Source organism: Amphiprion ocellaris, chromosome 9 (genome assembly GCF_022539595.1).
Source record: "Amphiprion ocellaris isolate individual 3 ecotype Okinawa chromosome 9, ASM2253959v1, whole genome shotgun sequence".
NCBI classification, from domain to species: Eukaryota; Metazoa; Chordata; class Actinopteri; family Pomacentridae; genus Amphiprion; species Amphiprion ocellaris.
In genome coordinates this window covers 366,957-394,956 of record NC_072774.1, presented here as the reverse complement: position 1 = coordinate 394,956, position 28,000 = coordinate 366,957, and the positions used below count along the sequence as shown (strand labels likewise).

At 42.3% G+C, this 28,000-nt stretch overlaps 1 protein-coding gene across 3 annotated transcripts; it reads left to right on the top strand.

Moving 5' to 3' along the window:
• The first annotated feature begins 548 nt into the window (after positions 1-548).
• On the top strand, positions 549-27,566 carry rprd2b (regulation of nuclear pre-mRNA domain containing 2b). Of its 3 annotated transcripts, none has more exons than XM_055013664.1 (10): positions 549-913; positions 5,998-6,127; positions 9,837-10,012; positions 10,100-10,152; positions 10,229-10,355; positions 16,838-17,013; positions 21,396-21,675; positions 21,778-22,032; positions 22,911-23,078; positions 23,708-27,566. In XM_055013664.1, exons 1-10 carry the CDS (start codon positions 565-567, stop codon positions 25,600-25,602), a joined length of 3,609 nt encoding a protein of 1,202 aa, XP_054869639.1. In that variant the 5' UTR covers positions 549-564; the 3' UTR covers positions 25,603-27,566. The 3 variants fall into 3 exon arrangements, with proteins under 3 accessions (XP_054869639.1, XP_054869640.1, XP_054869638.1); XM_055013665.1 differs by having other exon boundaries at positions 551-913; positions 10,097-10,152; positions 22,914-23,078; XM_055013663.1 differs by having other exon boundaries at positions 552-913; positions 10,097-10,152.
• The last annotated feature ends 434 nt before the right edge of the window (positions 27,567-28,000 follow it).

The following is a 28,000-nucleotide window of genomic DNA, read 5'->3' as shown; positions in this document are numbered from 1 at the left end:
AAGAGAGAAGAGAAAGTTGAGTTGGAATTACCCAGTTGAACACTGTAACTCCAGTTTGTCATGCTAGTGAAGCGCTACGCTGTAATCTGTGGGTGTGTTTGCATTATTCTATCATACAGTTGTCATAATTATTTTTCATAGATAAATTACAGCCATAGACTGCACATCAAATGTCTGAGTAATAAATATAGAAACAATCTGGGTAAATGCAAGTTACAGCTGTAGTAAAGAACACTTCCAAAGAATGAGGGGGACGGGAATGTATTAGTGTATGACGTGACAACGTGTGTCTCTGCTGGAAAAGTCCTGGAAAAGGATTTCAGGGACAGAGTGGGAACCCTGAATCGGTTGGAGCCTCCCTAGTCGTCGACAACTTCATAAAAAATATCACGTTTTGTGATTGAATCTTCGTAAATGTGAAGATTTTCAGTTTTTTTGTCCTGGTCTGTGATAGAAAACGGAATATATTTGGTTGTTTAGAAAACACGTTGACATTTTTCACCATTTTCTGACATTTTAGCGACGAAACAACTAATCGATTAATCGAGAGTGTTGTACAGTAAAATGATTAATTTCTATTATCATTCGGACTCAGATTCCAGGTTATTTGCTGCAGTATTTTTTTGTCCAAGACTGGATCTTGGTCCAGCGGACCGGGGGCGGGTCTCTCCGGTTCTTCCTCCTTCATCCTCATCATCGGCGGCCAGAGCTGCGAACATGGCGGCCGGTTCAGGCGCTGCGAGCGGCCACGGAGCCCGCAGCTCCACCGCTGCGCTGGAAGCCACGCTGGACCGGCGCTTCCAAGGAGTATCCAACACCATGGAGTCCATCCAGGGACTTTCCAGCTTCTGCATCGAGAACAAGAAGCAGCACAGCCTAATCGTGCGCCACTGGATGAAGTGGCTCAAGAAGTGTGAGTAGTCGAGCGGCTAACTTTAGCGGCTAACTTTAGCCTACTTTAGCTGATTCTAATGCATCCGTGCACCAACCAAACTCGGCTGCAGCTCTCCGTGGTCGCTGTGTTCTCAGTGCAGAGCAGTGGAATGCAAATAAAAACTCATTTCCAAACGTAATTTTTAGCTTTCAACTGGCAGCATCTCTGGAAGCTAACAGTCGCGTTGTACTTAAATTAGCCGCTAACGCGAGTTAGGCTAACAGCTAGCTGTGTTTACAGTCGGGCCTGTCGGGTTCACGGTCCGGACAGCGACTCATGCTTGGTTTGAATGGAGAAAGAAAGGCGGTTTACGTGTTTTATTCTCCTTATTAATATTTATTAGCTATTATTATTAGCTACATGTCAGCTGGAGGCGGTGGTTTGTACCTGAAGCTGGTTGCTAAGCTAACATGATGACTGGGTTTGTGATGCTAACAGTTTTAAACTAAAGGAGAACATTAGAGACTAACAGTAATTATTCTATTCTAATAAACCAAACCAGCTAAAGGAGAACAATAGAGACTCAGTTTGGTCCTAAAACTGATAAACAGTAAATATTTTTATTCTAATAACCAAACCAGGGGTTTTTAAAAAGCTGGAAATGACCAGTTCACTTCATAGAATGCATTTTGCACTCGCAGAAAAGAGATTATAAAACCTAAAATAACAGAAATGTCTGAGCTCATTTACATGGGCTATTATTATTATTGTTATTAGAGATCATTTCTTTATTTCATGCGTATAAATCATCCAGAAATAATATTGATTACAGTGTAGTTTCTTTGATATATCAGCCTAAATATGATAAATAATATTACATCTGAAATACAATCATTTCTATTTAACAGAGACCTGCCGTTACTACCAACATTTAAATATGAATTTGGTTCTTTGTATTTAATGTTTAGTCTTGATAAAATCAGATGGAAACTTATTTAAACTGGACGATAATCACTTTTTGGCCAAATAAATTCAAACTATTCACAGGAAAATGAATTTTAACGAGTGAGATGCTCTCAGCCCACATTACTATATTATATAATTAGATTATAACGTAGAGTGGGTTGTATTATAGCACAGAGTGGGTTAGGGTTTTATATATATATATATATATATATATATATATATATATATATATATATATATATATATATATATATATATATATATAAATAAAAATAAAATTATTATTATTATAATACCCTGCTGCAGGATAGTTAAATCCTGGTTCTCCAACTGTATTAATTCATCTGGTTCATTAGGATTTACAACCACGTGTTCTGGAAATACCTGTTTTCCTAGGTTTAGGGAAAATTAATATTTAATTAATAAATTTAATAAAGGTTAAATTAAATTTAAAAAATAAAAATTAATTTAGATTTAAAATAATAAAGGAAAAGAGCTGAAGGTTCTTCTGTAAAGTCCACAATAAAAAGAGAAAATCTGCTCTTTAGCTTCCAGAAATCCTCTCTAACCCGATTATAAAACAATAAAATGTTTTATTTACTAGTTTTATTAAACTTGAAAGATATTCAAAACAGAAAGTGGTGTAATAGTAAAAATATTTAAAGCAAACTAAATTCTAAAGCACTGATGAGAACTTAAAGCTATAAACTGATTTATTCCATTTTTAAATGAATTAAATACCAATAAAGTAGTGATGATAAATAAAATCAGGAAATTAAAGGAGCTTTCTGTCATCAGTTCATAGCTGGGAGTTAAATAAAGTAATAATGACTAATAATTAATACACATTTTTACACATTTTATTTTCTGAAAATAGTTTATTAGTGGATCCTAAATAATCCAGTACCTTATTTCTACAGACTGATGCTGATTATATTAAATTATCAATAGTTTATTAGTGGATTTTTATTTCTACAGATCTGATAATATTAATGTATTTTTTAATATTTATGTATTTTTAATCTATGGTTTATTAGTACTGACTGGTCCTTATTATATTAATATGATCTGAAACATCTGAAGCAGAAACTGCTTCGTCTTTAACAACAGAATTTATTTCCTGATTTTAAAGACGTTCAGAGCAGGAGTTTTAACACATTTAGAAGTTTTTGTGACTCAGCAGGTCCAGTAAAAGGAGGAGCATCTATACTACTAGTACTACTAATAATAATGCTAATAATAATAATGCTAATAATGCTAATAATAATAATAATAATAATAATAATAATAATAATAATAATAATAATAATAATATTATTATTATTATTATTATTATTATTATTAGCATTATTATTATTAATAACTAATAACTACCAATAATAGTAATAATAATAGTAATAATAATAGTAATAATAATAAGAATATTATTATTATTATTAGTAGTAGTATATTTATTATTATTATTATTATTATTAACTAATAACTACTAATAATAATGCTAATAATGCTAATAATAGTAATAATAATAACGATAATAACAATAATAATGTAATTATAGAGTTTTGTCTAACTAATAACAGGTTTTTATGTTTTACTTGGTTGTTCCTAAATGTTTGAAATGTGTGGAAGAAAAAGTGAACGTTGTTTGTTGGAAACGTTCCAGATGAGATTAAACATGCCGTGTTTCTGTTGGTATGTTGTTTTGGTCATACATGACAGTCGTCTGCACTCAGGATTCATTTTCCTTTAATATGAAATTAGTTGTGCTCTCATTTCTTTCGCTGGAGACCTTTTATTAAAACACTTTTTCTTTGCTGCTTCTACTCTAAATCCTGTTTTGCTGTTAATATTTGGAGCTTCTGATCCGAGTTCCTCTGAACAAAGGAAGCTGCTTTAATAATAATCAGACATTTTATGTGTATAGCGGTTTCAGGAGATCTTTTCATTGCAGGAGTTCATGCATTTGATGGTTTTTATTTGAGGTTTTCTGTTGTATTTGGTAAAGTAAGAAAGTGAATTCATAAAGTAGAGCCTGGAGGAATTTCTCTGTTCAGGAATCATTTAGTTATGAGGATTATTACCAGAATAAATCTGGGGTTTAGTCGTGTTCACCAGGATTATTACCAGAATAAATCTGGGTTTTATATTTGCTCAAAACTGTGGTGGAGTTTTTAGTTAGTTCATAGTCAGAATGAATTTGTAGATGTGGATCTGATCAAATGTTAGTTATTAAAGCGGGATTGAGGCTGAATTGAATGTTTATTGGGTTGTATTTGCTGAGATTCTGCTGAGTTTTAACATTTCTGGTGAGCCTGATGTCTTTTAAAGGTAAATGTTGGGAAGCTGGACGTCTGCAGCTTCTCTGGTCTCACAAAATGTAGAAGGCTTCATTCCAAATAAAAACTGTTATAAAGCTGCTGGTTATCAGGGAGTTACAGACAATAATTAATATATTCTGTCTGATAATAAAGATGCTGGTGGTTTTCAGGGAGTTATAGACCATAATTAATATATTCTGAGTTTAAGGTTGGTTTCCTGCTCAGGTAAACTGCTGGATGTTGAATGGGCGGCTGTGTTTATTATTATTATTATTATTATTATTATTATTATTATTATTATTATCATTATTATTATCATTATCATTATCATTATTATTATTATTATTATTATTATTATTATCATTATCATTATCATTATCATTATCATTATTATTATTATTATTATTATTATTATTATTGTTGTTGTTTAATGTTTGTCGTGTTTTTGTGTTGCCTCCATGTGAAAAACACACTCCAGAAAATTAACTGGTTTTTGTAATTTTTCAAGGAAAACAAGGTAAATTGTGTGACTTCAGCTTTTTTCTGTTTTGTGACGTTAAACTGTGTTTGTTTTTCACTAAACATTTAAAGCTTCGTGTTTTACCAGAGTTCATTCATAGTTGGATCATTTTAACTTTGTGCTTCTGATAAAACGCTGTCAGTTCGCAGTGTTTTATTGTTCATTTGTTAAAGATTTCTGATGATCAGTCGGTAAATTAATTTAATCGTCAGCTGTTTTCATTATCAGATAATTGTTTGAGTAATTTTTATCAATTAAAAAATGCTATATTGCGAATTAAATGTGAATATTTTCTAGTTTCTGAACTTCTTAGAATAACCCTGGAGCCAAAAGTTCGTCTATGCAGAAAAAAATGATATTCGGGTTAAAGAGTTCAGTGACTGTAGAAACACATTTCTGGATCATGTCTTCTGTTCAAACATTTTAAATAAAGCTGATAAACTCATTATGTAGAATTACCATATTTTGTAGTGAATTTCATAGTTTACATAAATACAAAGTGTCAGTTCTGGGATCTGCATGAAGAACCAGATGAAGGAAATGATCAGTAATGAGGTTTAACAGCTGCTCCCTGTGGAAGTCACTTTTTTATCTGCTTCATCCTGAGAATGTTGATATCTCAGTGTTACAGTCGTGTTTGCAGAGTCTTTCTAAAAGTTCTCATTGAAAAGAGGATTTTTTTTACTGCCCACTATCTGCTCACCAGCTGACTCCATCTGACGCTAAATCCTGACTTTAAGAACTTTCGTAATAATATGTCGTAATGTTGTTTTTTAAAGAGAACCTTTTAAACCTGCAGTCGGGTTTAGAGGATTTAAAACGTCGGAACAACATGTATCAGGAAATGTTCATTTTTGAATGGACAACATAAATATAAATCGTTCTTTGTGGATCCCTGAGAGGTTTTTTAGGAATATTATGAACAGAAATGTGAATTTAATGGAGTCTTTGTACTGCAGTTTTATGTTCCTGACGGATCCACTCCTGTACTAAGATATCTGATATTCTGTAAAAGCAGGAAAGAAACAGTGAGAAGTTTAAATGATATGTGACTCTCTAAACCCTAAACCAAACCCTAAACCCTAACCCAAACCCTAAAGAAACACAGAGCGAGAAGTTTGAACGATATGCAACTCTTTAACCCTAAGCCCTACCCCAAACCCTAAACCCTAACCCTAAACTTACCCCCTAACAATATGTGACTCTCTAAACCCTAAACCTTAAACCCTAAACCCTAATCCCTAATGATATGTGACTCTCTAACAACCCAGAGCCTTTAAATTCACAATCTAATTCTTATTTGTGTGTTTTTTTTCTAGCTGACAACAACCATCGCTTGAATCTCTTCTACCTGGCCAACGACGTGATCCAGAACTGCAAAAGGAAGAATGCCATCGTGTTCCGTTCCGCCTTCGCTGAGGTTCTTCCCAGCGCTGCTCAGCTCATCAAGTCAGTTTTATTCAGTCCAAGGTTTTTATTTGCAGCATCTGTCCATCATGCTGGCACCAATGTGATTCTGGTGGTCCTGATGTGTTTCTGGTCCTGATGTGTTTCTGGTCCTGATGTGTTTCTGGTCCGAGTGTGATTCTGGTCTTGATGTGTTTCTGGTGGTCCTGATGTGTTTTTGGTGGTCCTGATGTGTTTGTGGTCCTGATGCGTTTCTGGTGGTCCTGATGTGTTTCTGGTGGTCCTGATGTGATTCTGGTCCTGGTGCGATTCTGATCCAGATGTGTTTCTGGTCCGGGTGTGATTCTGGTCCTGATGTGATTCTGGTGGTCCTGATGTGATCTTGGTCCTGATGTGTTTCTGGTCCTGGTGTAATTCTGGTCCTGATGTGATTCTGGTGGTCCTGATGTGTTTCTGCTCCTGGTGCGATTCTGGTCCTGGTGTGATTCTGGTGGTCCTGAAGTTATTCTGGTGATCCTGATGTGATTCTGGTCCTGATGTGTTTCTGGTCCTGATGTGATTCTGGTGGTCCTGATGTGATTCTGGTGGTCCTGATGTGATTCTGGTGGTCCTGATGTGATTCTGGTTCTTATGTGTTTCTGGTGGTCCTGATGTGTTTCTGGTGGTCCTGATGTGTTTCTGGTGGTCCTGATGTGATTCTGGTCCTGATGTGATTCTGGTCCTGGTGTGTTTCTGGTGGTCCTGATGTGATTCTGGTGGTCCTGATGTGATTCTGGTGGTCCTGATGTGATTCTGGTCCTGGTGTGATTCTGGTCCTGATGTGATTCTGGTCCTTGTGTGATTCTGGTCCTGATGTGTTTCTGGTCCTGGTGTGATTCTGGTGGTCCTGATGTGATTCTGGTGGTCCTGATGTGATTCTGGTCATCCTGATGTGATTGTGGTCCTGGTGTGTTTCTGGTCCTGGTGTGATTCTGGTCCTAATGTGTTTCTGGTCCTGGTGTGATTCTGGTGGTCCTGATGTGATTCTGGTCCTGGTGTGATTCTGGTCCTGATGTGATTCTGGTGGTCCTGATGTGTTTCTGGTCCTGGTGTGATTCTGGTCCTAATGTGTTTCTGGTCCTGGTGCGATTCTGGTGGTCCTGGTGCGATTCTGGTCCTGATGTGTTTCTGGTCCTGATGTTTTTCTGGTCCGGGTGTGATTCTGGTCTTGATGTGTTTCTGGTGGTCCTGATGTGTTTCTGGTGGTCCTGATGTGTTTGTGGTCCTGATGTGTTTCTGGTGGTCCTGATGTGATTCTGGTGGTCCTGAAGTGATTCTGGTGATCCTGATGTGATTCTGGTCCTGATGTGTTTCTGGTCCTAATGTGATTCTGGTCCTGATGTGATTCTGGTGGTCCTGATGTGATTCTGGTTCTGGTGTCATTCTGGTCCTGATGTGATTCTGGTCCTTGTGTGATTCTGGTCCTGATGTGTTTCTGGTGGTCCTGGTGTGATTCTGGTGGTCCTGATGTGATTCTGGTGGTCCTGATGTGATTCTGGTCATCCTGATGTGATTGTGGTCCTGGTGTGTTTCTGGTCCTGGTGTGATTCTGGTCCTAATGTGTTTCTGGTCCTGGTGTGATTCTGGTGGTCCTGATGTGATTCTGGTCCTGGTGTGATTCTGGTCCTGATGTGATTCTGGTGGTCCTGATGTGTTTCTGGTCCGGGTGTGATTCTGGTCCTAATGTGTTTCTGGTTCTGGTGTGATTCTGGTGGTCCTGATGTGATTCTGGTCCTGGTGTGATTCTGGTCCTGATGTGATTCTGGTGGTCCTGATGTGTTTCTGGTCCCGGTGTGATTCTGGTCCCAATGTGATTCTGGTGGTCCTGGTGCGATTTTGGTCCTGATGTGTTTCTGGTCCTGATGTGTTTCTGGTCCGAGTGTGATTCTGGTCTTGATGTGTTTCTGGTGGTCCTGATGTGTTTCTGGTGGTCCTGATGTGTTTGTGGTCCTGATGTGTTTCTGGTGGTCCTGATGTGTTTCTGGTGGTCCTGATGTGATTCTGGTCCTGGTGCGATTCTGATCCAGATGTGTTTCTGGTCCGGGTGTGATTCTGGTCCTGATGTGATTCTGGTGGTCCTGATGTGATCTTGGTCCTGATGTGTTTCTGGTCCTGGTGCGATTCTGCTCCTGGTGTAATTCTGGTCCTGATGTGTTTCTGGTGGTCCTGATGTGTTTCTGGCCCTGATGTTATTCTGGTCCTGATGTGATTCTGGTCCTGATGTGTGTCTGGTCTGGTGTGATTCTGGTCCTGATGTGATTCTGGTCCTTGTGTGATTCTGGTGGTCCTGATGTGATTCTGGTGGTCCTGATGTGTTTCTGGTGGTCCTGATGTGTTTCTGGTCCTGATGTGTTTCTGGTCCTGGTGTGATTCTGGTGGTCCTGATGTGATTCTGGTGATCCTGATGTGATTCTGGTGATCCTGATGTGATTCTGGTGGTCCTGATGTGATTCTGGTGGTCCTGATGTGATTCTGGTGATCCTGATGTGATTCTGGTGATCCTGATGTGATTCTGGTGGTCCTGATGTGATTCTGGTGGTCCTGATGTGATTCTGGTGATCCTGATGTGATTCTGGTGATCCTGATGTGATTCTGGTCCTGGTGTGATTCTGGTCCTGATGTGTTTCTGGTCCTGGTGTGATTCTGGTGATCCTGATGTGATTCTGGTGGTCCTGATGTGATTCTGGTCATCCTGATGTGATTGTGGTCCTGATGTGATTGTGGTCCTGGTACGATTCCGGTCCTGATGTGATTCTGGTGGTCCTGATGTGATTCTGGTGGTCCTGATGTGATTCTGGTGGTCCTGATGTGATTCTGGTGGTCCTGATGTGATTCTGGTGGTCCTGATGTGTTTCTGGTCCTGGTCCGATTCTGGTCCTGATGTGTTTCTGGTCCGGGTGTGATTCTGGTCCTGATGTGATTCTGGTGGTCCTGATGTGTTTCTGGTGGTCCTGATGTGTTTCTGGTGGTCCTGATGTGTGTCTGGTGGTCCTGATGTGTTCCTTGTGGTCCTGATGTAATTCTGGTCCTGGTGTGATTCTGGTCCTGATGTGTTTCTGGTGGTCCTGATATGTTCCTGGTGGTCCTGATGTAATTCTGGTCCTGGTGCGATTCTGATCCAGATGTGTTTCTGGTCCGGGTGTGATTCTGGTGGTCCTGATGTGTTTGTGGTCCTGATGTGATTCTAGTCCTGATGTGTTTCTGGCCCTGATGTGATTCTGGTCCTGGTGTGATTCTGGGCGTGATGTGATTCTGGTCCTGATGTGATTCTGGTCCTGGTGTGATTCTGGTCCTGATGTGTTTCTGGCGGTCCTGATGTGTTTCTGGCGGTCCTGATGTGTTTCTGGCGGTCCTGGTGTGATTCTGGTATTCCTGATGTCTTTCTGGTGGTCCTGATGTTTTTCTGGTGGTCCTGATGTGTTTCTGGTCCTGGTGTGATTCTGGTCCTGGTGTGATTCTGGTCCTGGCGTGTTTCTGGTCCTGGTGTGTTTCTGGTCTTGGTGTGATTGTGGTGATCCTGATGTGATTCTGGTGGTCCTGATGTTTTTCTGGTCCTGATGTGTTTCTGGTGGTCCTGATGTGTTTCTGGTGGTCCTGATGTGATTCTGGTCCTGATGTGATTCTGGTCCTGATGTGATTCTGGTCCTGATGTGTTTCTGGTCCTGATGTGATCCTGGTCTTACTGCGGTTTTATCTGTCGCTTTGCTGTCAGAGACGGGAAGGTTCGTCAATCGGTGGAAAGGATCTTCTCGATCTGGGAGGAGAGGAGCGTTTATCCCGAGGAGGTCATTGCTCAGTTCAAAACCAACCTGAACAAAAAGGAGAAGGAGCGAGAGAAGCAGAAGGAGAAAGAGAAGGAGAAAGAAAAGGAGACTCCACCTGCAGATGGTCAGTTTTCATGTTTATCAGATCTAGAATAGTTTCAATCTGTGGATAAAAAGGTGTTTTAAGGTCATTATTTTTGTTCTCCAGCAGCTCCTGCTAATTCCAAAGCTGCCCTGAAGTCCAAGATCGTAGCAGAGTTCACGGTAAGTCTTCTTCATGTGACATTTCTTCTAGAAATGTGTGTTAAACAGACAATGCAGCTTCAGGTCTCTCTTCCAGCCTCAGTCCCTCATAGAACAGCTGTCCAGGTACCGGCGAGCCGTTGCTGAGGAGGAGTTCAGGGAGAAGCAGCTCTCAACCCACAGGGTGGACGTCTGCAGCACCGAAGCCCTCAAAAGACTCAAAGGTTGGAAGATCAACATCTGTTAGCATCATTCTGCATCATCACACACCGATAAGCATTAAAACACTCATTAGTTTAATGAAAATCATGATCCACATGCATGTAATCACATGAGACAAAATTTAGTGCAGATTCTGATAATAGAAATAAATCTAGTTAATAACAATAATTACAGGTTTATTTACACTTAATATACACAAGGTATGATTAATACCACATGGGGGACATTCGCATCGTTACAGCAGCAGATATTTAGGAAATGGCAGCAGAGAAATAAACCCAAATATACTGAAGTAATAGTTCTAGTAGAAATACTGTTGGAGAAGAATTAACATTGCACAGAATAGTCCATTAATAGAGAAATAATATTTCATAGATCCTTGTGGATAAAGTGAGAGTTTTTAAATGTACTAAATATTCATATTTTTACTGTAATGTGTCGATTTTAAACCTCAGTGTGACGGTGTTCTTATAGTTGGTGTTTTGGAAGCAGGAAAAATGAGCAGTTTGAAGATCTGAGTGACAGATTTGGTCCAGATGTCTCCATAACGGCAGGTTTTCACATTGTTAGGAGTTCCTACGATCCAGTGGTGACCAGAGGCTCCCAGAAAGGGAAACCAGTGAACTAAATTTTAGAGAAGAGCGACTGCAGCTCAAACTGCTGAAAGTTTAATGCTGCAGTGATAGTTTCTGTATTTTTAGTACCATGCTGACTCCTGTCCACCATTAAAAACTACTAGCTTCAAAACTGGATGAACGGAGCGACAGAAGAGTTCGTCCTGGTCTGGTTTAGTGTTGTTTAGATGGTGGCAGGGCAGTGGACGGCTCCACAATAACTTTAACACTTTCTTGGTTTGTTGCCTCAGCTCATGATTTAGGCATTCCCCTTACACTGTTATTTTGGTCCAGCATCGTCTGAACTGTCGCCCCCTGCTGATGAACAGCCGTCTTTGTAGAACCCAGTTTTGCAGTGATGTAAAGATTGTCAGTGTTTAAAGACTTGATAGTTGTGAAGTATTTTAATCTGAAAATATGAACAGTCTTTTCCTGATATCGGCCCTATAACTGTCTACTGATAGGTAGACACTATAATTTACCGATGTCCCCTAAACGCCTCACATGCAGGCTGAGGTGAAGCTGGCCAGGCTGCTCAGAAACGTGTGACCAAAAATTAGTTGGAAAACGTCCAATTTGCTGAGGTTAAAACAGCGATTTTTATGGAGGTGATTGTTTTTCTATGAGTTTAGTGCATTTTAAACGTCAGTACTGCAGTCCATCGTGTGAAGAGAAAAACTGACGGTATATTCGGTTAAATATATTACAGTGGGGATCGAAAGTTTGGGCATCCCAGGTAAAAATTTGTATTAATGTGCATAAAGAAGCCAGGAAAAGATGGAAAAATCTCCGAAAGGCATCAAATTGCAGATGAGACATTCTTATAATATGTCAAAAAAAAGTTAGATTTTATTTCCATCATATGCACTTTTAAAATAACAGAAAGCACAATAATGGCATCTGCAAAAGTTTGGGCACCCTGCAGAGTTTATACCTTGTACTGCCCCTTTTGGCAAGTATCACAGCTTGTAAACGCTTTTTGTAGCCAGCTAAGAGTCTTTCAGTTTTTGTTTGAGGTATCTTCGCCCATTCTTCCTTACAAAAGTCTTCCAGTTCTCTGAGATTTCTGTGCTGTCTGTCACGCACTGCTCTTTTATGGTCTATCCATAGATTTTCTATGATGTTGAGGTCAGGAGATTGTGAAGGCCATGGCAAAACCTTCAGTTTACGCCTCTTGATGTAATCCACCGTGGATTTTGAGGTGTGTTTAGGATCATTATCCATTTGTAGAAGCCATCCTCTCTTTAACTTCAGCTTTTTCACAGATGGCATCATGTTAGCATCTAAAATTTGCTGAAATTTTATTTAATCTATTTTTCCTTCTACTCATGAAATGTTCCCTGTGCCACTGGCTGCAATACAACCCCAAAGCATGACTGATCCACCACCATGCTTAACAGTTGGACAGAGGTTCTATTCATTAAATTCTGTGCCCTTTCTTCTCCAAACGTACCTTTGCTCATTCTGGCCTAAAAGTTCTATTTTAACCTCATCGGTCCACAGAACTTGTTTCCAAAATGCATCAGTCTTGTCTATATGTTCATTTGCAAACTTCAAATGCTGATTTTTGTGGTGAGGATGGAGAAGAGGTTTTCTTCTGATGGCTCTTCCATGAAGACCATATTTGTACAAGCATCTCTTTATAGTGGAATAGTGTACCACAACTCCAGTGTCTGCCAGATCTTTCTGGAGGGATCATGCAGTCAAACATGGATTTTGACTTGACTTTTCTCACAATCCTGTGAACTGTTCTGTCTGATATTTTTCTTGGTCTTCCAGATCTTGCTTTAACTTCCACTGTTCCTGATGACTGTCATTTCTTAATTACATTCCGAACAGAGGATACTGGCATCTGAAATCGCTTTGCTATCTTCTTATAGCCTTCTCCTGCTTTGTGAGCGTCAACTATTTTCAGTTTCAGTGTTCTAGACAACTGCTTAGAAGAACCCATGGTGCTGATTGTTGGGGTAAGGTCAGATGAATCTGGGCATTTAAAACCTCTGAGACCGACATCACCTGGTCTTTCCAGACGATGATTGTGAACAATCCATGACACTGTCAGGTCTCAGCTTTCCAAAGGGGGCGGTGATGCTATAAACTCTGCAGGGTGCCCAAACTTTTGCAGACGCCATGATTGTGTTTTCTGTTATTTTGAAAGTGTAAATGATGGAAATAAAATCTTTTTTTGACATATTATAAGAATGTCTCATCTGTAATTTGATGCCTTTTGGAGATTTTTCCATCTTTCCTTGGCTTCTTTATGCACATTAATACAAATTTTTACCTGGGGTGCCCAATCTTTCGATCCCCACTGTAGCCATAGTGCTGCGGTAGCTCCAAGGATTGAATGTATTAACTCAGTATCTCCATGCCTGTATCTGAGCTCCTCCTCTCCATCAGTCCTCCTCCTCCTCGTTTAGTTTATTAAAATAATCAGCTGTAGATGGTTTCATCTTTAGAATATGCTAATGGCTAAATGTATTATTTCACTCATCAGGCAGGGAGAGACCAAAGAAAGTACAATTTTAACCTAATAGCTTACTCAGTAGCTAATGATAATCCTACCAGTGATGGGATGATGATGCCTCAAGGAGTGTACTGACACACTACCCAAACTGTGTTGGCACTGTATTGACGCTGTGTTGGTCACTCAATAGTGACCTCTGCAGTAGATCTAAAATCATTGCAGGTAAAAAAAAATAAAATAAGATGGAAAAGCTTACATGCTGCAAACCCAACATCAGCCTGTGAAATAATATTTAATCTTTATTTAATTGCTAGTCTTTTACTGAAAATATGATCTCATCATTGTTTAATTTCATTTGCTCAATTTGTTTGCTGAGTTGAAGTTGTTTATGAGAAGAGTTTTAAATTTGCTTTGTTTGTGTAAATGCTAAAATGAGTTGGTATGTAAAATATAGCAAATTTGTATACAATAAAATTCAGAGTTCCAATTTTTAACTTATGTATGGAATTTTTTTTAACTTAAGTGTTCAATCATACGAAATAACAGACTAAAAATGGATTCATTCATACACTTTTATTGAGGAACAAAAGTTTTTGTAGTGTCTTTGCTCTGAGACGATTTCTCTTCTTGGACACCAGTTTCCCTGCCTTATAAAAAACTCTCTCACAGGGTACAGATGAGGATGGTGTGCATAAAAATTTAAGTGCGAGTTGATACAGGTGTGGATATGTTTTCTGGTTATTTTTCCGATATTGTAACGGATCTTGTGCTCTGGGTGTGTTGGTTTCAGCCAGGTAGCGTTGGACTTCAACTATGGAATCAGCTGTAGTATTCGAGGTCGAGTTGTTCTCCTCAACCTCCATATCCAGAGGTTTCCAGAGATTGTGCCCTAACAAATATTTTAGAAATAATTCTGTTAGTTGTTAGTTTATTATTACATGACAAACTGCAACAGAAATATACAAACACAAAAAAATATGTGTTTTCAGTCTTTGATGATCATGTTGACCACAGCCTCATCCACTGCTTGCTTGTTAGAAACTGCAAGCAAAACGGAAATATTTTGTTTAAAGCTTCTTAAAGGACTGTATTTTTTACCAACAATATTACAGAGTCACACAAAGCCTTTTGTGTGTAATAAACTATTTTTGGAAATTCAAATTTTTGAGAATTTCAACATACCTGGGGTACTCACACGAGTATCTGCCAATTCTTCATTGCCATGCTGAGCTCTATAATGCCTCAGCATTGATGAAGTGCTCTTATTGATGTAAGATGTCTCTGTGGAGCAGAGCCGACACTTCACCTACAATAAAATAGGAAGTTAATCCATCTGAAAACAATCAAACCTCTTACAGAAAAGAGTAGAAACATATTTAATTAAAAAAACTAACAGTAAACAATGCCCAAAGGAGAAAAAGATTTACCTTATTTGCCGTCAAAAGATCAAAATGATTCCAGACTGGGGAAAACTTCTTCTTATTGGAACGATCCATGAAGTCAGAAGTTGAACAAGGTGAGGTCAAACAGACACAGCAACAATACATGTCAATACAGTTTGTTTCCTTTTAAACACAATTTGGCGCAGCACATCTAATCGACACACTTTCTGTATCGGTCACATGATTTTTTCTTAAAGCGATACACGCACCAATACGGGGTTTCACTCTTGTGTGCTCAGCACAGTGCTGATGCATCAGTGTTGTTCGTCCCATCACTAAATCCTACACTTGTACAAATGCAAAAATGTGAAACGTTGGCTTGCACGCTTTCACAAAAAAGGTTTTGAATGCAACCATCTGTAGATCTGAATGTTCTGGATGTTCCTTTAACTCCTAAACATGGCAGCTGCTTCCCCTGATGGACACTTAGCAGGATAATACCCCCTACAGACATAGTTCAGAAACCTGACTGGATCCCTCCTCTTCCCTTTTGGTGTGATTAACTTGATTCAATATGCAGATGAATACACACAAGGCCCTTCTTCAGATTTTATTCTGTATTTGATCCCCTACTCGGCCTATCGTGGCACTCCAGAGAGTCGATACTTCAGCATCTCTACCAAACTGTGACTCAGCATCAGCATCTCTTCTTTTCTGCGTTTATTGTGGTACACAAGAAGATTGTTTTGTGCCAGGAAACCTGTAGAGTGTTGTATCGGATGCCTGAGACGCTCATTTGTCAGTGACGGTTGTAAAGTTTAGTTTTGTTCCAGTAAAAATGTAGGCATAGGGACGCGACTCTGACTCGTAATTTCTGTAAATAAGTGCAGGTTCATCCTTTTATGCGTCGTCTGGTTTATGTTGTTGCTGTAAAACATTTATCTCATTAACCCTCTGAATCGGGCGTTTTACTTGCTCAGTTTGTTTTTATTGGGCTCATTTTTTACTGCAACCTAAAGAATAAAGCAGCGGTAGATACCGGCCTTCAAACCCTCTGAACTCTGAGCAGTTTCTTGGTGGTTTTCTTCTGTCTCCTCTTTCTCTGCAATGTAAAGTCCTGCAGCTCTATGGAACCAGAACAACCATGACTAGAGGTGCAGGGTCACAGTTAAAATGACATTAATGATGAGAAAAGTAAACTTTTTGATCATTTAGTTTCCGTAAATTAAAATAAAAGTGAAATTGGTATTAATAATTCACATTTAAAGCCTAAGTCCTGCTGGAAGTTTGAGGCTGATATTTATTTTTGACACTTTAACCCCTTATGCTCCTCTCCCATTTTTTTAAAATCAAATTTATCGTAGTCAGAGTTACATACTTAGGAAATAAAACGAAGTGTTCGAATAAACTATTTCTTTAAATTCATAGCAATTTTTCCATTTTTACCACAGTTCACAGGCTTAATGGAGCCATATAGCTACGGTAAAACCAAACCCTTTCTAATAAATGCACCAGACCCAAAAACATCCAACAGAGAAATAATGCAGAGTTTTAGTCCATCTTGGAAGCCATCAGCCGTTGAGTTGCTTTTTCTGGAATCGGGCTTCTAGAGTGTTTATTTTTTAAGGATCTGTTAAAAATTAAATCTGTTTCTTGGGATTTTTTTCAAGAAGACATTTAGAATAAAATGAAAGATATAAATGAAAGGAGAATCTTTGATTACATATTTAAAGTCCCAGATGTTTTACAGTGGGTTTAACCTGTCAGATCCATGTACAGGTTCAGAGTTAGGATCCATGTACAGGGTTAGGATCCATGTACAAGGTCTGATCACATCTCCTCTGCAGAATGTTGTTCTGAAACACTACCTGTTTTCTTTCTTCCATTTCCTGATGCTTTGAGCACCAACACTGATAGGGTTAACCCTATGACCTTTTATCTGTTGCCGTTGGTTCAACACAATTTAAATTTAAACTGAAGAAAACATTGACTTTCAAACCTTGTTTGTGGTTTTTATGTAGACAAAGCCGGAGGGAACAAGTTCACCAAGGACTTCGAGGATGGCAGTCTGAAGCTGCAGGAGTTTGTGGGTTTCCTAGAGAAGGAGCTGAAGATGGGACCTCCTCTGCTGGAAGCTCTGGGAAACGCAGACATCTTCTACGAGATGCAGTACAAGGAGGTCAAGATTGTGGCCAATGTGAGTGAAGTGCTCCTAAAATGTAGAGATATTTACATATTTTAGTGGAGAGAACTCTGGAATGGGTTCGCAGTTGTTTAGGACGTGTTCATTTGTGTGATCTGTGTTTTTTCTCTGGGCTCCTGTTTCATTTTTCCTTGCTGTGGTTCGTTTTTCACTGCAGGATAAATAAATATAAATATAAATTCACTGCAGCTCTGTGGAAACTAGAAGTAGACAGAACTAAGAAATGTTTTTGCGCAGTATAACTTAATTAAAAAAGCCACAAATCATGAGAAAAGTTACATCTAATTGACTAGTTAATTGGCAAAAATTAAAAAAAGAACTAAGCATTGAATTAAAATGTTCAGTAGTTTTCAAGTAGAAAATACAGGAAAAACAGAAACTCTACATCCTGTAGAAAAACATCTACATCTCTAGACTTTTCCTCTCTGTTCATCATCAGAAGATTGTTCCACCATCAGTAGTAGATGTTCCATCATCATCAGTAGAAAGATGTTCCACCATCATCAGTAGAAAGATGTTCCACATGTTTCACCATCATCAGTAGATGTTCCACCATCATCAGTAGATGTTCCACCATGCTGGATGGATCTCCAACAACTAGAAGATTTTCCACCATGCTGGATGGCTCTCCAACAATGTGCTCCTCTGTTCACTGTTTCTGCTGTTACAGCTTGGCTTGAAGGCTGCAACAAAACAGGGAGACAAACACAGTGTGGTGACTAAAAATGATTTTATTGTAACCAAACAATCCAAAATGTGCACAACAAACCACACGTGGAAAGCCCAAAAGCACTGTGCTGAAGCTTCCGCAGAGAGCCGCTCCTGTCACAGAGCTGCAGTAGAAGTGAGGAAGGTTATATAGAGTTGAGCCACTTGATCCAAGGTGTGGCTCATCAGCTGATGACCCTCAGCTCCAGAAAGACAGGAACACCTGTCCAGGTAGAGGGTCGTCACACTGCTGCATTTATTTTATTCATCCAGTAGCTTTGGTTTTCCTCTCATGGTCAGTTTAAGATCAGTTTATTTTATTTTTGGTCAATTTCTAAACCATTTTGGAACCTTTTTCAATATCCAGATTGAAATTTTTTGAAACACCTGATTTGAGGCCGATTCATTGGTATAATCATGGGTTAGGTTTAGTTGCTTTTTAGATCCACTAGCAGGTTCTGGGGTTCAGAGAGTTATCCAGGTGATGTTTCTATTATCGATGATCTTTTAGTAAAATGATCCAGGAAACTGTCCAAATGTTAGATAAAAGTTAACTCAAGAATCTAGAATCTTTATTGTCGTTGTGTTTCCAAACAGCGAAATTATGATTGGTGACACCCAGCTACAGATAAAAAATAGAAAAAGGCACACTATATACAAATATGTAAACAGTCTTAGTGCACATGAGCAGTAGGATGAGTGATAAAGTTCAGTCCAGTGCAGACTCAGTTCTTTATTGCACATAGTGTGTCTGTTGTGTATTCAGAGGGAATGGATGGACAGCTCTGGGATAGAAACTGTTTTTCAGTCTGGAGATCAGAGTTTTTATGTTTCTGTACCGTTTGCCCGAGGGAAGCGGAACAAACAGTCCATTTCCTGGGTGGGTGGGGTCGGCAGTGACACGTCGGACCTTCCTCTGGACCCGGTATACTGAGTCCAGGTCTGGAAGAGGACTTCCCATAATCCCCTGTGCTGTTTCCACCACTCGGGATAAGTTCTTTCTGTCCTCAGCTGTGCAGCTGCTATACCACACTGTTGCACCAAGACAGAGGATGCTTTCTATTGAGGTTCTGTAGAAGTTCATCAGGAGCTGAAAGGAGAGACCAGCATGTTTCAGCTTCCTGAGGAAGAAGAGTCTTTGCTGAGCCTTCTTCACCAGGTGAGCTGTGTTCAGAGACCAGGTCAGGTCAGATGGAATGTGGACGCCCAGGAACTGGATGTTGTGAACATGTCCACTGCTTCCTCTTTGATGAGGAGAGGAGCTGCTCTGTCCTCCTGGACCTCCTGTAGTCCACCATGACCTCCTGTAGTCCACCATGACCTCCTGTAGTCCTCCTGGACTTCCTGTAGTCCACCATGACCTCCTGTAGTCCTCCTGGACTTCCTGTAGTCCACCATGACCTCCTGTAGTCCTCCTGGACTTCCTGTAGTCCACCATGACCTCCTGTAGTCCTCCTGGACCTCCTGTATTCCTCCTGGACCTCCTGTAGTCCTCCTGGACCTCCTGTAGTCCACCATGACCTCCTGTAATCCTCCTGGACCTGCTGTAGTCCACCATGACCTCCTGTAGTCCACCATGGCCTCCTGTAGTCCTCCTGGACCTCCTGTAGTCCACCATGACCTCCTGTAGTCCACCATGGCCTCCTGTAGTCCTCCTGGACCTCCTGTAGTCCACCATGACCTCCTGTAGTCCTCCTGGACCTCCTGTAGTCCACCATGACTTCCTGTAGTCCACCATGACTTCCTGTAGTCCTCCTGGACCTCCTGTAGTCCACCATGACCTCCTGTAGTCCACCATGACCTCCTGTAGTCCTCCTGGACCTCTTGTAGTCCACCATGACCTCCTGTAGTCCTCCTGGACCTCCTGTAGTCCTCCTGGACCTCTTGTAGTCCACCATGACCTCCTGTAGTCCTCCTGGACCTCCTGTAGTCCACCATGACCTCCTTGGTCTTGTTGGTGTTCAGAACAAGGTTGTTCTCTGAACACCACTGAATAAGGTGCTGGATCTCCTCTCTGTAGAGGATCTCATCATTGTCTGATATAAGACCCACTACGGTGATGTCATCAGCAAACTTCACCATCGTGTTTGTGGAGTGGATGGAGATGCAGTTGCTGGTGAATAGTGTGAAGAGGGCTGGACTGAATGCAGTCCTGAGGTGTTCCTGTTCTCAGGACCAGTGTGGAGGATGTACTGTCTCCCATTCTCACCCTCTGAGGCCTGTTGGTGAGGAAGTCCCTGATCCAGTGACACAGTGATGTGGACAGTCCCAGGTTATGGAGCTTCAGTGTCACCGTATTGAAAGCTGAAGTCCACAAACAGCATCTTCACATAGGTGTTAGAAAGCTGCAGGTTAGGGTTAGGGCTGTGTGAAGAGTCATGGAGACTGCATCCTCTGTTGATCTGTTCTCCCTGTAGGTGAGCTGATATTTATCCAGACCAGCAGGATGACGTCCTTCATGTGCTTTAGGACGATCCTCTCAAAGCACTTCATAATCACCGGATCAGAGCAACAGGGAGGTAATCGTTCAGGCAGGTGACTGCTGATTTTTTAGGCACAATGATGGAGGTTTTGAGGCTAACAGGGACTGTGGCAAGCTGCAGGACAGGTTGAAAATATCCAGAAAAACTTCTGCCAGCTGGTCAGCACATGATTTCAGAGTGCGACCCGACACCCTGTCTGGTCCTTCAGCTTTGATGGTGTTGATTTTCTTCATGCAAGAACTCCCTTGGTGCAGCTGCAGGACCAGAGACTGATGCTGTTCCTCCAGTCGGGGTAAATGAACTTCCTCTGCTGCCAGGTGTGTCAAAATGAGCATCGAATGTGTTCAGGGTGTCGGAAAGAGTGGAATCATGGATAACCAGCTGATCACTGCACTTATAGTCTGGTATGGTCCTAATGCCTCTCACCCACGTACTTTGTGGGTTATTATTAGCAAAATGCTCCTCAGTGCGCCGTTTGTAGCTGCATTTTGCCAGCTGAATGCCCTTCTTCAGTTCTCTCCCTGCTGTAGGCCAGCTTGTCACCTGACCTGTAGACGGCATCACGGGCTTTGAGTAGGGGCTTCACTGTGCTGTCCATCCATGGTTTCTGGTTTGGGAAAACCTTGATGGTCTTTGTGGGCAGGACAGCATCAGTACAGAACTTCAGATACGACAGAACTGATGATATGCATCCATCTAGATCTGTGTCCTCTTTGAACACTCCCCAGTCAGTGCACTCAAAGCAGTCCTGTAATGCTGAGGACGCCTCATCAGTCCATACCTGTACGGTGCTGGTGGTCAGTGTTGCCCTGCAGATCAGAGGTTTATAGTCTGGGATCAGGTTCACAGTGATGTGATCCGACATGCCCAGGTGTGGTGCTGCAACAGCCTTGTATGCCCCAGGTATGTTACAGTAAACCTGATCCAGGATGTTATTGTCTCTCGCTTCTTATGAAGCGGTGAAATTTGGGGGAAACTGCTTTTAGCTCGACCTGGTTAAAGTCTCTGGCCACGATCACAGCCACCTCTGGGTTGTCATTCATCTGCTGACTGATCAAGCAGTACAACTCCTCCAGTGCTAATTTAGCATTAGCTCACGGTAGTATGTAGACGGCTACAATCACAATAACTGTAAATATTTTCCTATTATCTCCTGTTTAATTCTGTTTCTTTTCTTGTCTTCAGGCGTATAATGCCTTTGCCAACCGTGTGGCCAGTCTCAAAAGGAAACTGGATTCTCTGAAGTCGACTCTACCCGGACCTGAGGACTCCCCCATCCCTTCACCCTCCGAAGACGCCCCCTCACCCACCGGCTCGGAGTCACCCTTCCTGGGGATGGGGGTCGGCAGGGCCCAGGTGGATCCGGAGCTGGACGGGAAGGCCATGGACGAAGGAGAGCTGCAGAACGACAACCGAGACATGGAGGACATGGACATGTCCGAGGAGGAGGTGGACGCAGCAGGAGGTCAGTGGTTGCAGATCTGGTCTAATGTGGTTTTAATTCTTCATGTGGATCCATGTTCAGCTGCAGCGATACATCGCCTCCTCGTCTTTGTTTCACACGCAGATGACAAGAAAGACAAGATGTCCGCCGCCGTTTCCAAGACGACCAAGTCAGATGTGGCGTCAAAGCCTCCGATCACGCCGACAAGAGCCTCCAAGACGAACACTTCCATTGCTGCCTCCACCACCCCGCTGACCCCAACATCTGCTGCAGCTGCTGGAGCTCCAGGACCCCCGCTGGGAGTCAACCTGGCCAAGGTGGACCTGGGAAAGATCAGCTCCATCCTCAGCTCGCTTACCTCCGCCATGAAGAACACAGGTGGGAAAAGACAGAAGACTTTAACTTGACTCTGAATATCTAAACCACCTGTTCGACTTAAAATTAGTCATTTTAGAATTTTTGTCATTAAAAACTAGAATGACTTCATGTAAACAAACCAGCATTTAAAGGGTTAAAATTCTGATAATAAACCAATAATCAACAATAAAAATAATCACAATCCATCAGATTTCATGTTGTAGCTAATCAGTGACCCATAATAATAATGTTTGATTTGTGTATTACGGAAAGTCAATATTTTTTTCCATCAAAGACTTCAGTGACTTCATGTGAACAGACTGGCTTTAAATTTAAAATTTGTATTTTAGTTTTTTAATGAGGATATTTCTGTTCTGTTTGAAGTTTTTTGTTGACATTTGGACTTTTGTTGGTTTAAAATATCTAACTTGGTAAAAATGGGAAAACAACAATAATAAATACAAATTTTAAATTTTTTGAAGAAGGACATTTTTGACCTGAAGGTTTCAAGTGTTGCTCATCACTGAACATCACAGAAAAAAATCTGTTTATCACTAATCACTATCAAAAGTAAATTAAAAATTGTTTGTTTATTGTTAATAAACAACAGTGGCATTGTGAACAAACCGGCATTTAAAGGTTTAAAATTGTGAAAATGAATTAATATTTGGTTGTGGTAAAAACAATCTAAGAATAATAATAATAATATTTTATAAATGTCAGTTTGTTTACATGATGTCACTCATGAAAAACAAACATTTATTTTTAATATTTTAAGTGTGATTTATTTTTCATTTTTTGGTAAAAACTGACACAAGACAGTTTTTTTTTCTTCAGTTTTCGGTGTGTAACTCGTTTTAACTCTCAGTCAATCAGATATTTGTTTATGTGTTTCTCAGCAGCGAGTCCGTCGCCACGGCCGTCTCCAGGGACACCCACCACCCCGTCTGGCCAATCAGCAGCCTCCAAAACTACGCCGCCGAGCCCCGCCCTCGCCAGCATCCTATCACGGGTCGACATCACACCTGAAGGCATCCTCAACGCCCTGTCCAAGACCAACACACCAGGTCTGATTATTAATGATAAAGTCCGTATTTTACCTCCATTCACATTTATTACAGCAGGTTGTTTTTGTCTAAAAAGAAATTAAGCAGAAATTCACACAGACATTTTTAAAAACACAGTGATTAATGTAAAATATGAAAGTCTCAGAAAAATACTATAAATATGTAGTTTATGAATCACTGATGCAGCTTATTGGTGATTTAAGAACTAAATTAGCTGAAGCTGTTAGAAGATATGTGAAAATATCTATAAAAACATCCATAAAAACCTAAAACAGGAAAAACATTGAGCTGGTGTGTTCATGCTTTTATATTTGGTTTGTTTTAGAATTTGTCCTGTTCTCTGTTGTGTTTTATTGCACGTATTTTGGTTTTTGCTTCTCTAACATCAGGAACATCAGGTTGTTTTCAAACGTGCTGCAGAAATGTTCTAGCTTTGTTTCCATTGGAGCTTCAGTAGAATCAGCTGGATTCACCTGGAGGTGGAACGTCTTCCAGAACCTACAGAGAAGTCCAGCTGGTTTCTCCTGAAGCTCTGAGGATCACCTGATGACTGAGAACCTCCACAGACAGACTTGGTTTGTTTGTTCTCTACATGTCACCTTTTCTTTGCTTGTGTCTGGTCCTTCCAGGTCTGTCGTCCCTCCTGCAGAGCGTCACCAACACCTCCTCTGCTCCTCCCACCAGAACCTCTCCAGAATCGGCGACCATCAAAGCTCCGCTAACCCCGGCCACCCCGAAGACGAAGCCCGTCCTGGGGAACAACCTCAAACGAGACGCCCCTGGAAGAACCAGAGACTGGGAGAAGGAGAGGCAGCTGTCTCCTCCTCCTCCACCTCCTCCACCTCCTCGGCCCTCAGCTCCCTCCGTCTCCCCTCCGAGTTTGGAGTCCAAGATCAACAGCTTCCTGCAGGGAAACCCGGGTTTCAGCCTGGCTCTGGGCGACGTCAGTCCGGACGGTGTGGACGGGACGCCGGTTAGAGACGAGGCAGCCGGGACCCCGACCCAGGACGAGATCATGGACACGCCCGGCAGCGTCCCAGAGTCTCTGGGTTCGTCTGGAGGTCACAACCTGTCGCCCACCGCGTACCGGAGCGAACCCTGGGACGCTGTCATCACCCCGTCGGGAAGCAACAACGACGGAGACTTTCTGGCCTCGTCGCGGTTCGGATCTGGGAAGAAGAGGGACGCTAAATTAAAGGACGATGACGCCGTGAACGCCAGGAAGCGGGTCTCCTCGTCGCCCGGTAGCGACATGAAGTCTAAGAAAGACGAGCAGCAGCTGAGGATGAGAGCGATGGGCGAGCGGAGACACTTGGCCGGCTCCCGTAAGGCGAGCACCGGGTCAGAGGACGGCGGGAAGAGAGAGCTGAAAAGTGAAGAGTCCCCTGGCAGGAAGGAGGGCCAGTACCACCGCATAGAGACCCTGGTGTCGCCCTGCACCGAGGGGGCGCCCATCCAGACTCTGGGCTACTCCAACCGCCCTCTAGCCGGGGAGCGCATCAAGACGGTGGAGAGTATCCGCGTGATTGGCCGCGGCTCTCGGCGAGGGGGCGGGGCCGGCAGCCGGCCAGGCGGGGCCATGTGGTACGAAGAGGAGGAGTACCTGGAAGCTCCGCCTCCCTCACCCCACCTCCCCCCGCCTCCCCTGGAGGACATGGCCGTCTCCATGCCGCCTCCCCCTCACCTCCTCCTCCCCCCGCCTCACCTCCACTCCCTGTCCCTCCCCCCTCCCCCCCAGACTCCGTTCCACATGCCCTACCACCCCGACACCCTTCCTCCCTCCCACCTCCACCCTCCGCCAACGTCCCAGTTCTTTGGCGCCCCCCCGCCGATCCCTCGCCCTCCCCCGCCTCCCCAGCGCCTCTCCCCCCCGCCCCCCCATGGATCCGTTCCCTCAGCGGTCATGGTGGGGGGAGTGTTGGTCCCAGTCGACCGCCCCCTCACCCTTCCTCCCCCGATCCGACCTGAAGGTGCAGATCGAGGCAGTGCGAGGGGAGGCAAAGCGGTGCCTCCCCCCCTCATGGCGTCGCTGCTGGGTGAGCCCCCTAAACTCCCCCGCCCCGGCACCGTTAAAGAACCCTTTGTTCCTCGCCACGCACTCCCCCTCCACCGCCCCGGCACCCCTGGCGTCCCTCCACCTTTACTGGGTCGCGTAAAGGAGCCTCTAAATCTACCTCTCCCACCTACATCTCCCTCCCCCACATCCTCCACCCCCTCCCCATCCACACCCAACTCCCCCGCCGTCGACGCCCCCCCGAATCGCTCCCTCACTCAGCCCCCCGCTAGCCCTCCAGGCGGTCAGCAGCCCCGAAACCAAACCTCCAACCCCGTCCCGCTGCTCAACCTGCCCACCACCAGGCCCCCCATCCTGTCCAGTCAGAGACCCCTGCTGCGAGGCCGGACCCCTTCCCAGCAGCAGGACCACCACATGGGGGGGTTTCGTGGGGGGAAGCGCTCTGGTCCTCCGTTTGCAGGCAGTCCCTTCCATGCTCAGAAGAGGCCTTTCCTCCCCCCTCGCTACTGAAGTGGTCGTCTCCCAGCTGAAGGAACCAGCAGAGCAGAGTTAGCCCTGCTGGTATGAGCCCAGATATCTTTACTCAAGTAAAAACTACCTGTAGGTCGTGTGTAAATAGCTGATTAAAGCTGTCCAGTACAGCCCAGAGGTTATCAACCCTCCATCTCCCTTTTTCCATCTCAACGTTCACAGTGGATAAAAGTTTGCTTTAGGTTCAAGAGTGACAAAAAAAGAGGATAGTTCAAGTAGAAATTAAAACGATGCTGCATTTAGAGTTGTGTGATTCTTGGAATGTGAGAGAATCTAAAAGCAATCATTTAGCATTTTGGGAAATTTGTATATAAGCTTTCTGGGTGACATAAAAACACTGATATCAGCCTGCTGTACCAGGGGTGATCAGAAAGTTCAGAGACTGCATCAACTAACTTTAAAAACTTGATTTGAATTTGGCTGCCATCTTGGTGAAAGGTGTTTTCTTGTGCAGCGATGCTCTGCTCCGAGTGCTCCTGCAACACTCCCTGGAAGTCCTGTTCTGTAAACATGCAAAACTCCGTCAAGCTGAATCTCGTAAAATGTGTTGGAAAAACATGAGTTTCAGTGAGGCAAAGCAGTTTTTTTGTTGTGGCTAGAAAATTCCGACAGCGTCCGGCTTTCGATTGAAACTCTGCGTTGACAGTCCGACTCCTGAGGACTAACTCACAACCTCATAAATGTTGAAAAAAACCAGCGAGCATTCTCCTGGTGTTCCTGAGCTTTCTGGTCTTTAAACTGTGGGTTGTTGCTGCTGCTGATGGTAGCTGCTGACCCACCTCTGGTCACTAAAACGTGTTTAACAGGTTCTGATAGTGAAACCAAACGAGGTCTCCTGTAACTCTTAGTGCTCCTCATGTTGCACATCTGGAACCGTGACACACTCTGAAAACCAGCAGTCCCAGAACTTTTTGATCATTCTGCGTATACGAAGCTTCAGTTCGCATAAACACCTGAAACCTCGTACATGAAGTCTGATTCATTCAGTCCGACACAGAAGACTTCTTAGAATCTCCAGGAAGTCAGAAAATGGAGCCAGACTGAACCAGTTTCTGGTCTTCATGCTCGGCTAACGTTGGGCTCCAGCTGCAGGAGTTTCAGACCAGTTTACCCCAAACAGAAGATAAATCTGGACCTCCTGAACACAAATCTAGCCTTCAAGCTAACGTTAGCTACAGATATAGAAACTGATAAAATCTCCAGTTCCAGCTGAAGAGAAACTGTTGAACTGTTTTCTTATCAGAGCTGCTTCTGCTTAGTTTTTTTAGTGTTACTAAAAGTTGTAGCTTCAGTCTCTGGTCTGCTTCCATGTACAGAATCTCATCCTGTAGTTTTGTAGCATTTTTTCTTCTTTTCTGGTTTTAAACTCCTGCAGCGTGAGCCCGACTCTGTCTTCTGCTTCATACTGAGATAAAAACTCTTGACAGGAACCATCTTAGTTTCCCAGAATGTCGAACCAGTCCTTTTTATACCGTGAGGAGTGAAGACAGGCTGGAGGTTCTCCAGGGTCTGGAGGTTCTCCAGGGTCTGGGTGTGCTGTGTTTTCTTATTTAAACAATGATTTGTGTTGCAGCTGAGGTGTTAACTCTTGTTCTTACCTCCACAGTACCTGCTGTAAATAATTCTTTCTCCTGATTTCCTCTTTCCCCTCCTTCCCTTCACTGAATATTCCAGCTTGTAAATATAAAGACTGAGTGGATGCAGCTCCTGTTTGTGTTAACAAGGACACTGGTTGGTTATTTATCGCCCGTCTAGAAGCTTTAGCCCTGAAGAGTTTCTGCTAACGCTGAAGAGGAGGGCGAACATGATTCTGTTTTAGGTTTTTTGTTGTTTTGAGGCGCTTAGACTGAGTCCTGAAGACACTCAGAGGATGGGAGGGAAGAGAAACGTCTTCTAGGTTTCAACATGTACTGACCTGAATAAAATCCACAGTTTCAATTCAACTGGGGGGGGGAGGTATTTTATTTATCACTGAATTACGCAGTTTTTAATATATCCAGAGGAACTGTTCTCATATATATATATATATATATATATATATATATATATATATATATATATATATATATATATATATATATATATATATATATATATATATATATATATATATATTTACACAGCTGCTTCATTCTCACCTTGCATTATCACTTATCCGTTGTGCGTTGTTTGTTTTTTCTACCGGATAAAATTGGCAGTTTGACCGTTTGCAGGCATCTCAGATCTAATTAGGACTGCTTTTAAAGGGTTTGTTTAAATACCGCTCTAGTTGTGGCCTCTTTTCTCCAGGTTGTTTCTTTGCTAATTTCATGCTTCTGCCTTTAAACGTTCGTGCAGCTTCTCCACACTGCTCTGTTTGTTTTATATAAATGGAAAT